The following is a 12,021-nucleotide window of genomic DNA, read 5'->3' as shown; positions in this document are numbered from 1 at the left end:
CAGCCTTGCATCTCCTGTGCTTCAGATTCATGAGTTTCTCCTCATACACAAAAGCAGTTCATTTGGATAGCAGACCACAACGTCAGAGGAGATATAGACCAGCCAGACAGCATCAGACTGTAAGGTCAACAACATACGGCCTCAGAACTACTCTAATATGGTTTCAGCAACCCAATGGGACCCATATTAACATGAACAAACCCAGATTAGCATCAACAGCTTTGTATTTGTTTGGGGTTTTCTGATGGAAAATGCTTCATCCTGGCATTTCCCAAAGAAAGCTGATTTTGAGAGACTTAATAATCCAGGAAAACAAAACCCCAAACACTGATGAAAAATTCCCAGCCAGTTTTAGCTGTAAATAAATCAGCAGAGGAGCTGCTTTTTAATCTGCCAAGAAAACAAATCTTTGGTGTAAAATCCACTTTTCCTCTGCTGGACCCAGTCTGCTAGTCTAACACACAGACCTGATGAGGCATAGGCAGGATTTTTTTGTCAATACAGATAAGCATGTTGGCATATCTACTGCTTTCACTGTGCATTGGTGCTAAGAAGTCAGACAGATGCATTCTAGCCAGTGACATGACTAAACTGCTCAATGTTTCATTAATCTCCAACTGCATCTATGCTGAGAACAGCCTTCCTGCAGCGTGAACTTTAATATCTAAATAAATGAAGCCATCAGAACAAAGATGTTTGTGATGAATTTGAGTAGCTCACAGGACTGGGAAGACCTCTAGCAAGGTCAGCACCCTGACTCGCATTCAGGACAGCAACTGTGAAAACAGGTTCTTTTGCAGCTTTATAGTTTCTTAGTGGTTTCATTTAAGTTTTGTATTCTTCAAAAATCCATAGTATCAATTCATCCATAAACACTGACTGCATTCAGGGGTCTTGGGGGAAGTACCAGGAGGAAAATGAATGCCTTAGTGGACCAAGATAGATCTTTGCTGCTGTGTTCCCTCTGTGCCAGGGATGGTTAGGCAGTACAAGGTGTGCACTGCTCACTGGCTGTACTGCACTTTGTGTGCGAAGGGGGTGTGTATGTATACACGTGTGGGAAATACTCTGTCATTTTTTCTGCCCCTCTCACAATAAATCTCTTACAAAAAAACTCAATCACACCCTGCTGTGGCAATGGCGCTTGGTAGGAACTGCATGGATAATGGCAGCATGAAAAACTGCCTTGCCCAGCTCTTGAGACAGGGACCTCAAGCATCAGAGTCTAGCTCTTATGACTAGGGCTCACTGAGGTATTTCACGTACCAAAAGAATTTTAAAAAGAAGAAAAGAGATGTGTGCTAACGCACATATCTAGCACTAGATGTGAGGGAGGAAATCAAGCAATTAATTCTAAGAGTTATGGCAATGGATAGGAAGGAGACTTGCAGGGTCATTACTGAGGTCTTCTAATAAAAGCTCAAAGCTTAGTGACTGAGGGGAAGCCAGGATTACATCAGGTCAAGCAAAATCAGTTTCAGAGCTAATGAGGTAAAGACATGCACACCTGCCTGTAGATAAGCCTGATCATTTAAGGGCTTCAGTCCCTTCAACTCCCTCTGAACTCTACAGGAGCTGAAGCTGCTAGAACGAGCACCAGTTTAGCTCAGAGTTAAAATTCATGGGAACTGTTGACATGAATGTTTGCTTTCATCCCATGCCAGAACAATTCTGTAGTGCTGTGTAATTCTGGAACTTTTTCTCAGAAAACTTTGGTGCAGATCTGCAGTATTCCCTGCTATTTTTTTCTGGGGCCTTTGTTTTCTGTGCCTACTCTTTTCAGTTTGCATTTCTTGGTACACAAAATACACCAGAGTTTTTAACTAGAAGGTGCCTAAACCAGGAAGCAACATATGAAAGCAGAATTCTGAAATACAGAAGTATCAGAATTATCTCAGTTAGTGCTCAAAGCAGCACTTCGTTATGCAATCAATTATTTCCATAGGAATTTTCATCAAGATCTCCCATTGCATGAAAAATGCAAATTGCTTGCTGTTGTTTTTATGTCAGAGAAGGCTATTCCTATACAGCAGACATTTCCCTTTTCAGAATCACTTGAATAAACTGTGTGCAATAGAGAATGTGATCCCATTTCTGTTCTGGCCTGAATTATTCATTACTGGATTACACAATTGCCAGTGTCACTCATATTCCTTCAGGCTATTTCTTTGCAAAGGGGCACAGGTAGATGAGTTTCGCTTTGCCAAGCCAAAGCAATTTGCTTTCTATCTGATGATGCCTGACCCAATCACATCTAGGTAGAAATCAACAGTTGCTCTTCTCATTCTAAACGTGGGAATGCAGCAGTACTCACAGTCAGGGAATCTCCCAGTGCTCCTATGACTTTGATGTTAGCAGGTTGTAACTCATGTACTAAAAAACAGTAGGAGGAAAGAGTAGGATTATTGACAACCAACACAAAATACTTCTTAACAGAATAAAGATGCAAGTCTTTGGTTCCAATCTGATGACATTTTTATAGACATTTTAGGGAGAATGAGCCTCAAGTTCCATGTGTCAGCTAGGCAAAAGGCGTAACTTCTTGCCTTTGCTTTCAACAGTGTACTCAACCAACATGGAAATAAATGGAACTTAAAACAGCTTAGGAAAAAAATGAAATTAGATATGTTTAGGGATGCATACATTCAATCTCTTTTAATTGGTTTTCAGGTTTCGGTCACAGATCAATATTTCCCATAAGCACTTTCCCCCTAAGGCTTTCCAACTACACATAGTGTTCCTACTGCGCTGCTTATCGGAGTAGGCTCACCAGGTAGGTCAAACGTGCTGAGCCACTAACCTACCTAGGCAATTTTAATCTGCCATGTTGCTGTATACGATATACATATATGACAAGTGTGATTGAGTTTATACACAGGGAGCATACCTGCTGTGATGCAGAACTTACTGTGTATGGCAAAACAGACTTTCTTCCTTTGCTGCTAAATATATCAGCTTTTATTGTTTGCTTTCCAGCCAGGTTGTGCAATTTCAAGATCTCATTGTTTTCAAAACCAGAAAGGTGAAATCTTTCCTAGCTTACAAGTTCTTTCTCACCTGATGTTGGGACACGACTGGGTGGAACTTGTTCAGAACACAACAGGTCACTGCCCCAATTCTGAAATGGCAAGTTACAAAATTGGTCCATCTTGTGGTTAGAAGATAATACGGAATTCATATATGGTGTAATTGTACAGTGAAGGGCAAACCCAAGCTAAGACCTAGATCCTAGTCTGGTGCCCATATAACTCGACAGTCCTTCCCTCTTCTTTGTGGAATGTTGTCCAAACATTAACTACTTTTGGTGAATTTTTCTAGCTAAAGCATAAAACTTTTACAAAGGCAAAATATTTCATCTAGAAATATTATGACAAAATTCCACAAGGAGAAGTATCTTTTTCCCTCCTCTACAGCCTAGAGATTTTGTCCATGACCTAGAAGGTGGGCTCTCCAGATCTGAAGTCCTGCTCTGTCTGAAGACAAATCAGATACAAAACCAAATAAAACAAAAATCAACAATTAAATCCTCTGCAAAATTATAATATTATATTAATGTATTACATTATATTATTATTTCCCCATGTACCTCACTAGGAACCTATTCTTTCCCTAGAAACTTTCAAAAAGGGCTTGCTTTCACTGAATACAAAATTTGAAAAAAAAAAATTTAAAGCTTCAAAAGTTGCGGGGAAGAGGGCTATCACCCTTTAAAGAATTGGACTTTACTATACATTTGTAGGTGATAAAGTAGCTATTATGTTTGTTCTACCAGCTGAGGAAATTGAGTCAACCGCACATGGCAGAACATCTTGGTTCACCAGCAGAGACATTTGATGAATGTGCCACCCACGCTTTTTGTAACGAGCTACAGTATTAGCTAAGAAGGCAGTGAAGGAAAAATTGTAATTGTTGTAATGGACAGAGCATTTGCAAGAGCAAAGACAGTTGTTTAGGCTCATCTAAGAGCCGGCCATGCTTGGAGAGGGAGGTTCACCAGGAATGTCCTGAGGTCCCTTCCAACTCCAATTATTCTACAATTGCACAATTCTACCATTCGGAGAAAAACTACATGGGCCAGCGTTCTTCATAAATCATGGTTAGAGAGTTAAAAAACGTTAAGACAAATTAATTGTAAGAAATGGTTTAATAGGCTCTACTATCAGCCATCTAGTTAAAGGCTGGTTGCAGAGGGTAGAAAGGACAGTTAGGCTTCTTAGATCAGAGAGGAAACTATTCCTTTACCCTCTACTGTTTCTTTCCTCACTCTATCACTATTGCTGTTGAGATTCAGTAGAAATGCAAGAATTACCCATTAAAAGTGTAACTCTAGCTCTACGGATAGAAATCTCTTTTCGATATTGCACACTACAGCTTGCTGAAACGGTAACAGCTGTCACTTTTTGTAACCTTCAAGGCACACAGAGATCTTCATAATTTGGCTAGGCATGATGACTCCCAGTACGCTGAACTAGCCCAGCCCATTTTGACTGCCGTCTCCAACTATGCCAGGTCTGCATACCTGCAGACACTTGCCAAGAGTAAATAACTGCCCCATTTCTTCAAGTCCTACACAAAGTTTGTTTCTGTGGTTTGTTTAATCTACGATGCTTGGTCATGGTGGAAAGTGAATCCCTTTGAAAATGGATTCCTTTCACCTTTGTTCCTGGTCACATACCCAAGCTGTAAAGGTGACTGCCCTCTACAGGCTAAGCTTCAGTGCCTTGAAGTACAGTGGCTTGAGAAAAGAATACGTAAACCTTCTTCAGATCATTTGAGGGCTCAGGATCCTAAGTTATCTCCTCCCTACTGTGAGGAACTTGCTATCTGAATTAATGATGCTTCCTAGGTGACTCACTGTTGGGCACAATTTTGATACAATTGCACCAATTAATAAAATCCATTTTGTTTGGCTTCTAGGAAGAGTTTAACATTTGTTTACACAAGAAAAAATACAATGCAAGATAGGCTTCCTTTTCTGAAAACCGGTAATAATTTGTCTCATCTATATTTTCAGGATGAAACAGTCACTAGGTATAGCTTTGCATAGTTCACCTAAAATGCAGTAAAAGATGCAAGATTTACCTCTCTTGGCTCATCAGTGGGCTCCACAGGTGGATATGTGTAGTTGCTATTCTTGTACGTTCCCAGGAATGGTTTGTTCTGGAGGAAGAGGAATACAAATGTAAAAGAAATTAGGCAATATAAGCAGAGACCATAGCAAGTGACATCAAGACATCATATCACCATGAAAGTAATCACCTAAGCTGCAAAATAGGGATCTGGATTTTGAAACCATGCTCCTTCCTTAAAGTTCAGAAGTAATAGTTGTGTTTAGCACCTTATGGCAAAAATTACATATGCCAGATCCCAATTGCAGCTTAACATTTTCCTCTCCTAAACTTTCACTAATTACTTTGACTTTATTAGATGTTTAGTCCTTTCAAAAAGCACGGATTCAGAGAAACCTGGGGAGATCTTCCTGGCTCAGCAGAGGGGAGGTGAAAGATTGGTTACTGTAAGGATCACTATTCCCTTCAAGAGAGGCTGTATAAATTGCAGTTATTTTTGTCCCCTACTAATGCAACATGCATTCAGGAAGATATACACATTGCATAGGCTAAAAAATTTTGCTGGGATGCCCACTTATCTCAACTAAGAGCAATTTCAGTATCTGTATGAGGAGGTCTTACAACGCACTAAATTCAGAAGGCATATTTAGTTGATTTGAAGATTCACTGTTCTTTTATTTGCTGGGGTTTATCCTACTTCAAGTTACCTCAATACAAATAATTTTCCTTGACTTGCTGGGCCCTTACAATCTGGCACACCTGATATTTTCATGGACATGACTGCCTGAAGCAGGATTTTAAAACTGTAGTGAGAAACTGTGGGAACAATAAATGGAATTTGTGGGTCTCAGAATCTGAAATAATTGACTACTTCCTTTAGTAAAACAGAGGGTGCAATCCCCTGGAAACAGTCTATTTATTCTTTTGTAACAGTGTTTCACAGTCGTTAGCTCGGAGCTTTCTGAGCAGGGAAAGCTACTAGCACTTCTACCAATTACTTCTTCAAAGCACTGTGGGCTTACCATTTCTGAAAACAATGGTTGTATGTTCTTTGCAAGGGATATAAAACTTTTCTATGCCTACTTTTGAAAAGCAGCATCTTTGAATAGGAGTGGACAAAAGGAAAGAAGTATAAAATCCACATTATTTGGCACTGAAGAAGTTGCTAAGTTAATTTAAGCCGCCTGGAAAGAATATTGGGTAAAATGAAGTAGAATCAGTTCTAGTGAATCTAAGGAGTTTTGAAACATCTGATTAATAACTCAGCAGATCTTCCTTTGCTGACAGGATGGACGTGATATGGACAAAACACTCCCGTATGACTTGAATGACTGCCTCCAGACCTAAAAGTACCACTCAGGTCCCTGATCTGTTCCTTGGCCTCCTCATTGAAACTGCTGAAGAAAGGGAGCCAATTATTACTGACTGCAGCGGTCATTTCCACGTACTGATACCTAGCAACTGTACTGCAAGTTCAGCAGCTTGTTTTATAACTGTAGAAGCAGCTTCCAAAGGAGTCTGAAGTATCCCTGTTATGGATAAGGCCAGGAAAACCAACCTACAACCAATTCAAGACTGAACAGATACCAGGGTTTTCAGAGCCACTGCAGTGCCCAAACCCCAGTGATTCCAATGGGAAAGTTAAGGCAGTGTGTTCTGTTGTCTGCTGCTTGAGCTGCCTCCGTGCTTCATAAACAAAACACAATCTCTGCTACAACTGCAGACATACAATTCAGCATGTTGTCAATCAGTATTCATGGCACAGTAAAAGGCCAAGGGACACTACAGCAGGTATAGGAGAGCACCTGCCCACTCAGAGGTAAGCAGAGTACAAAGGTTTTCAGTAAACTTGCTCCAGACACAACGAACCCTGCTCTCTGCAGTGAGCACAAGCACATACAGCCTACTAATACTCAGTTTCCACGACATGGGTATACTTACCTGAGTTGGACAGTTGAGGACAATGTCAGCTGTGAAATCGAATGAGTCAGCTTTCTGGCCTACAGGCTGTAACTAGAAAGGAAAAAAAAAAAAATCCCACACTATTCTGTGACCATGTCAGCTCATATTACACTTGTATAAAAATTCTAATCCAAAAGAATCTAAATATACCTTTCAAATTTATACAAAGCTGCCTGTATTTACAGACCTTGATTTACCCAAGGCTGAACTGCATCTAATTCTCAGAAAGAACATGGCAACTGCGTAACAAAAAAGCAACTCTAGAATGAAGCTTAAAACGGGAAGTAGAAAGCTACACTGGATCAGTTTAAACTCCTGGAGGATTTTGGCAGGCACATGAAGTACCTTGGAGTTTCGCCAGAAGACAAGGTCGTAAACTCTCCTCTTGCATAAAAGACAAGACGCTAAGAGTCCCTCAATTTTTACAGCTAAGCTGCATGATGGCATCTCCAACAAAAGGCTATTTATGCTTAGAAGATTAAACCAAATTTAATTAGAGGTACTGCTTAATGATTGTAAGCAATCACATCAGCTGTTAAGGCATTACCCCAAATTATATAGAAGTTACCATCCAGCATCTGAGATACCGCCTCCAACCGCATGTGTGCTCCTACCGCACTGCATTGCTAAGTAAAATGGGTCTAGCTTAAGGAACCTTTAACGACTCATTTTTATTTAGCTTTACTCATTTCCAAAGGTAGTAAAACTAAACTGAATTAAAGCCACTTTAATTCCTAAAATGAGACATTCACAACACATGGATTTAAAACAAACTTCTAAGTAATCCTTTTTAAATCGACACATGCAGTTACAGTTCTATTTGGTGGTTTCCCACACCAGCCCATAGAGACATCATCCTTATGGAATGCTATCCTGCCTTGCGCGACAATGGGTGAAGTTCAATTGAAGTCACTCAGCTGAAATCACAAAGGACTGTGATCATGCACTTACAGCAGCCCTCTCCTCCCCACACACTTAAAGAAGCAAGAGATTCTAGGCTGATAGCAGCGCCAAAAAAAAAGCGGGTATCTGACTAGTTGAGAAGAAACAAACACAAGGTCCAGCGCTATCCAGGCCTGCATTGCAGTGTTTATTACAGAGATTATATTAATGGGAGTCAGGTCTAGGTAAAGACCACACCATATGCAGAGCCTGTCACCTTACCACAGCATTCCAGAGAGCCTTGGCAAGCTGAGAATGGCCTTTCTGGCTTGGATGGAAGCAGTCAGGTGAAAAGTAGGAGACATCTGGATGCCCGTCCTACAGATGGAAGCATAAAGGACATCTGAGTGTAGAAGACACAGCTCTAACTTGGAGTTGCTGAGGCCAGACCAGAGCAAATAATGGAAAGTTCATGCTACTTGTTCTGGCTGCTTCAATGTGAAAAGACAATGTGACACCAGCTGTGCTTCAGCAGGTCCAAGAGCTACCAGAAATATTTAACCAGAGATGCTTATGTGCCTCCAAGGGCAGATCCACCCAGAAGTAGCAAACCCACCATTTTCAATTATGTGTTCAGGTTCTGAAATAAAGATGGGTTCCTCTCCTTGGCACTTCATCAGAACTGGCACCACAGGCACCTTTACGCTCTGCAGTACCTTTACATGGTAAAAAGTGTGTTCTGGATACTTTACGAGAAGGTAAAGAGCACGTGTGCTTTTTCACAGCTGTGCCAGTTCTGCGAGTTCAAAGGGAAAGCAGCCAGGCTGACCGAGCACACCAGTACAGCCTCCTTTCTAAGCAAAGATGTACTTTAATGCAGAAACTGGAGCATCTGAAGGAAATGGAGTTTGGAAATTTGAATATCTTGGCTATCATGTGAGTACTGAGATGATAAAGAGTTTAGGTCACAGATGACTGAAACAACATTTTTTGGCCGGAGCAGTCCTTCCTTAAAATTTGAGCAGATTTTGATTCAGTGTGTTTGGGCTAGCTTATTAGAGGACTACTACCAAAATTTGCACCTATATCAGATCTTTTGGCAAGTTTAGAGGCAGAGTTTTCAGTTCAGGAACATCTGAATGCTGTGTGAGATGAGAAGAAAAACCAGCATCCTGAACTTTCTTAAAATCTGAAGTAATGCTTTTGAGACTATAAAAAGTTCCAAAATATTTTGCTGCTTCTGGTTTTATTTCTGTGTTCTCTACCTCAGTACCAACCCCCCTCAGTTTGTACCTCAGTACAAACCCCACAGGAATCAGCTTCATGAAAAAATAAAATAATTTTTTTAAAAAAATCAAAGCTTGCTTTTCCCATGAAGCTTTCAGCTAGTTTTCCAATTTTCTCTGTATTAGCATCTGAACTTTTCAAACTTGTCACTAGCTATTGACAGCATTTTCAGGATCAGTTGGGTTTAATTATACCAGAACAACCCCTACTCAATATTTTGCCCCATCTGCTCTTAGTTCCAAGTGAGATGAGGAAGTGCAGTTGCATGTGAAAATTAGCAAATGGATTTTCAGTCTCAGAGGTGGTTTGGGTCATCTCCTAGATTTACAGTTCATTGAGATTTACCATTTAAGGAACTGAAATACAATTGTCAATAACAGGAAAAAGGGCTCCCTACATAAAAGTACTACTGCCACCAGATCATATGTAAACTTCTCTTTCTGTGTAGATGCAAAAGAATGAGTTAAGGGACATGAAGAGGAGGTGATGCTGTAGTTTTCAGTGAGTGATGCAGCTGTGTTGCTTTAAGAACTGTGACTTAGTATCTGCCTTTTATTAAACATGTTGGATTTTCTAAAAGAAAAGTATTTATGAACCCTTGAGGACATACACAAACAAACCTCTTAACTCAGGTTTTGATTCATTTTCCAAAACAGTAATTCATACCAACAGCACTATATGTAAAACAAAGGACTGCTAACTATATGAAGAAATCTGATGTTCTGTGCTTTTCTTATTAGAACCTGTTGCTTTTTGGCATATAGTACAAGCTGAAACTATTTTTCATAGTCTTTATAGGTTAGATACCCACAGTTAGTCCTTTGCATGCATTTAGACCAATACCTGACCGACAGGAGTCTTGAGATCTTCGAGGAAAGGCTGGACAATGACAGTGAAATTTTCATGAGTGTCATATCTGCCAGATTCCACTAGTCTTCGAATACCAAGCTGCAAAAAACAAAAAAACACCACCACCACTACATCAACATCTCTGCATCATAACGGGTTTTAATTTTTTTAAGAACCTGAGAATCGAAAGGATGTTTTACTTGTTAACTGAAATAGCCACAGATGTTGGCAAAATGTAAGCCTTGCAAAGTGGCTGAGAAGGCTGGAACACAATATTGCAGCTGTTTGTGGAGGACAGGATTTTGGTGACTACATTCCCACCTATCCATCTGTACTAGCAAACAAAACTTTTCTGAAAAGCTTTGCTGCTGGTTTTGGTCATACGGTGTTTTGGATAGCATCAAATTACCTCCTGCTTAGCTCATACAGCCCACTTAGGTAAAATACTACTATGATGTGTTGCTTGGTAATCAAGAGCTCACCTCAACTGGAAATAAAGTAACTGCACCACTCTTGATAAACATACCTGGTAAGCTCTGGTGGCTTCTGTCACCATTGTTAAATTTTGTGATTTTTCTTCTCCTGTGAAAATACAGCTACATAGATAACTGTGGAAAAAATTAGAGGAGAAAACAGGAATACAGAAAGTTACAGATCTGAGAATGCAGAATTCACCCTTTGCCACTCAATGCCTTTATGACATGGGACTAATCAGGAAACCTGTACAGTCACGTTCCTGTGAAAATGTCTTATTGTCCTTGATATCATTCATCATTTCAATTCTTAGTATTAGTTTCTGCCTTACTTCAATGACATTACCCTAAATCAGTTTGGTTTCACCCCCAGGTATATCAAAGTAATATAGACTACTGTGATAGTTTGTCCCACTCATTACACCCCAGCATCCAAAGGCCCTGCAGCCCGACAGAGGTGCATACCAGTCCCTCTGGAACTAGAAAAAAAATCTTTGAAATTTACTGGCTGCATTAATTCTGAGGTGATACCTTTCTAATCAACAATTCCTTTTGTGTTCCCAAGACACAGAATTCGTCCCTGTCTGAAGGGTCAGCAAAGAATGCAAATTACCCATTGCAATAAAGCTTCTGAAACAGGAGAAACCTGTCTGCTCTGAAAATTCTTCACATTCCCTCAAAAAGCCTGAAAATCCAAATGCTCATGGAATTCAATCCCATCTTGAGGAACCCTGTATCAGTAACTTTAATCCAGGCGCAGTGGGGTGTCATTATGTATCACAGGAAACCTTACAGTTCTAGACATGGACAAAACACACAGGTCCTCTGATAACACTTAGGTCGAAGCCAAGAGCCGGCAACGCTATCAGGCAGGGTGATGTCAGCAGTGCGTGTGATGGGATGTCCATAGGACTGTAGTGCTACCTTCAAACATCAGTTTGAATGATGACAGAAGCATGGAATAAGAACATGCTTTATCATCATGGACAGTGAGCTCAGGTACAAAAGGAAGGAAGCTAAACAAGGCTTACTCTGCCATGTAAGTGGGGCACTGAACTTGAGTATCCACAAACAACTGTCTCATATGAAGGAGGTCAATCACTGCAACCAGACTCACTAGAGCTTTTGGAACCTGAAAGATAAGCCAGATTTTAGCTTAGAAGGAACTGGTTACACAGACCACAGTGCACCTATTTTACCCCAAAGTCCAGCCATTTAACACCTCTTCCCTTTCTCTATTGTTGGAAAAAAAAGGGAAAAAAAAGGCAACAAGCCCTGCTACCAAACTCCCCCAACTCAGCTTTTGATCCTTTTCCAACACTATGGTCCAGTGTAACTGTCTTGTCATTTCAGAGTGCACTTCACTACTCTTAGACAAGACAAAAGAAAAATCTTTTGTAGAAGTCAATGCAATATATTTAGTATCAAAATGAAAAAACCCCAAACAAATCCAAACAAAGAGAAGAGCTCATACCAGTCAGTCAGGTACCAGTACAAGC

The 12,021-nt window shown here is 40.3% G+C and overlaps 1 protein-coding gene across 1 annotated transcript in view; it reads right to left on the bottom strand.

The window, feature by feature from the left end:
* The window catches only part of PLB1 (phospholipase B1), a 102,388-nt gene that overhangs the window by 17,511 nt on the left and 72,856 nt on the right, over positions 1–12,021 (bottom strand). The window contains exons 39-46 of the mRNA XM_080408286.1: positions 11,554–11,654; positions 10,576–10,657; positions 10,044–10,148; positions 8,196–8,291; positions 7,011–7,082; positions 5,083–5,160; positions 3,058–3,118; positions 2,315–2,373 (exon numbers count right to left, since the gene is read on the bottom strand). Of these exons, the coding sequence (XP_080264412.1) occupies positions 2,315–2,373; positions 3,058–3,118; positions 5,083–5,160; positions 7,011–7,082; positions 8,196–8,291; positions 10,044–10,148; positions 10,576–10,657; positions 11,554–11,654 (654 nt within the window). The remainder of the gene's footprint in view (positions 1–2,314; positions 2,374–3,057; positions 3,119–5,082; positions 5,161–7,010; positions 7,083–8,195; positions 8,292–10,043; positions 10,149–10,575; positions 10,658–11,553; positions 11,655–12,021) is intronic.

The sequence above is a fragment of the Falco punctatus genome (assembly GCF_963210335.1).
Source record: "Falco punctatus genome assembly, chromosome: 12".
Lineage (NCBI taxonomy): Eukaryota > Metazoa > Chordata > Aves > Falconiformes > Falconidae > Falco > Falco punctatus.
The sequence above is the reverse complement of the archived record's forward strand: the minus strand, read 5'-3'. Positions and strand labels throughout refer to the sequence as shown.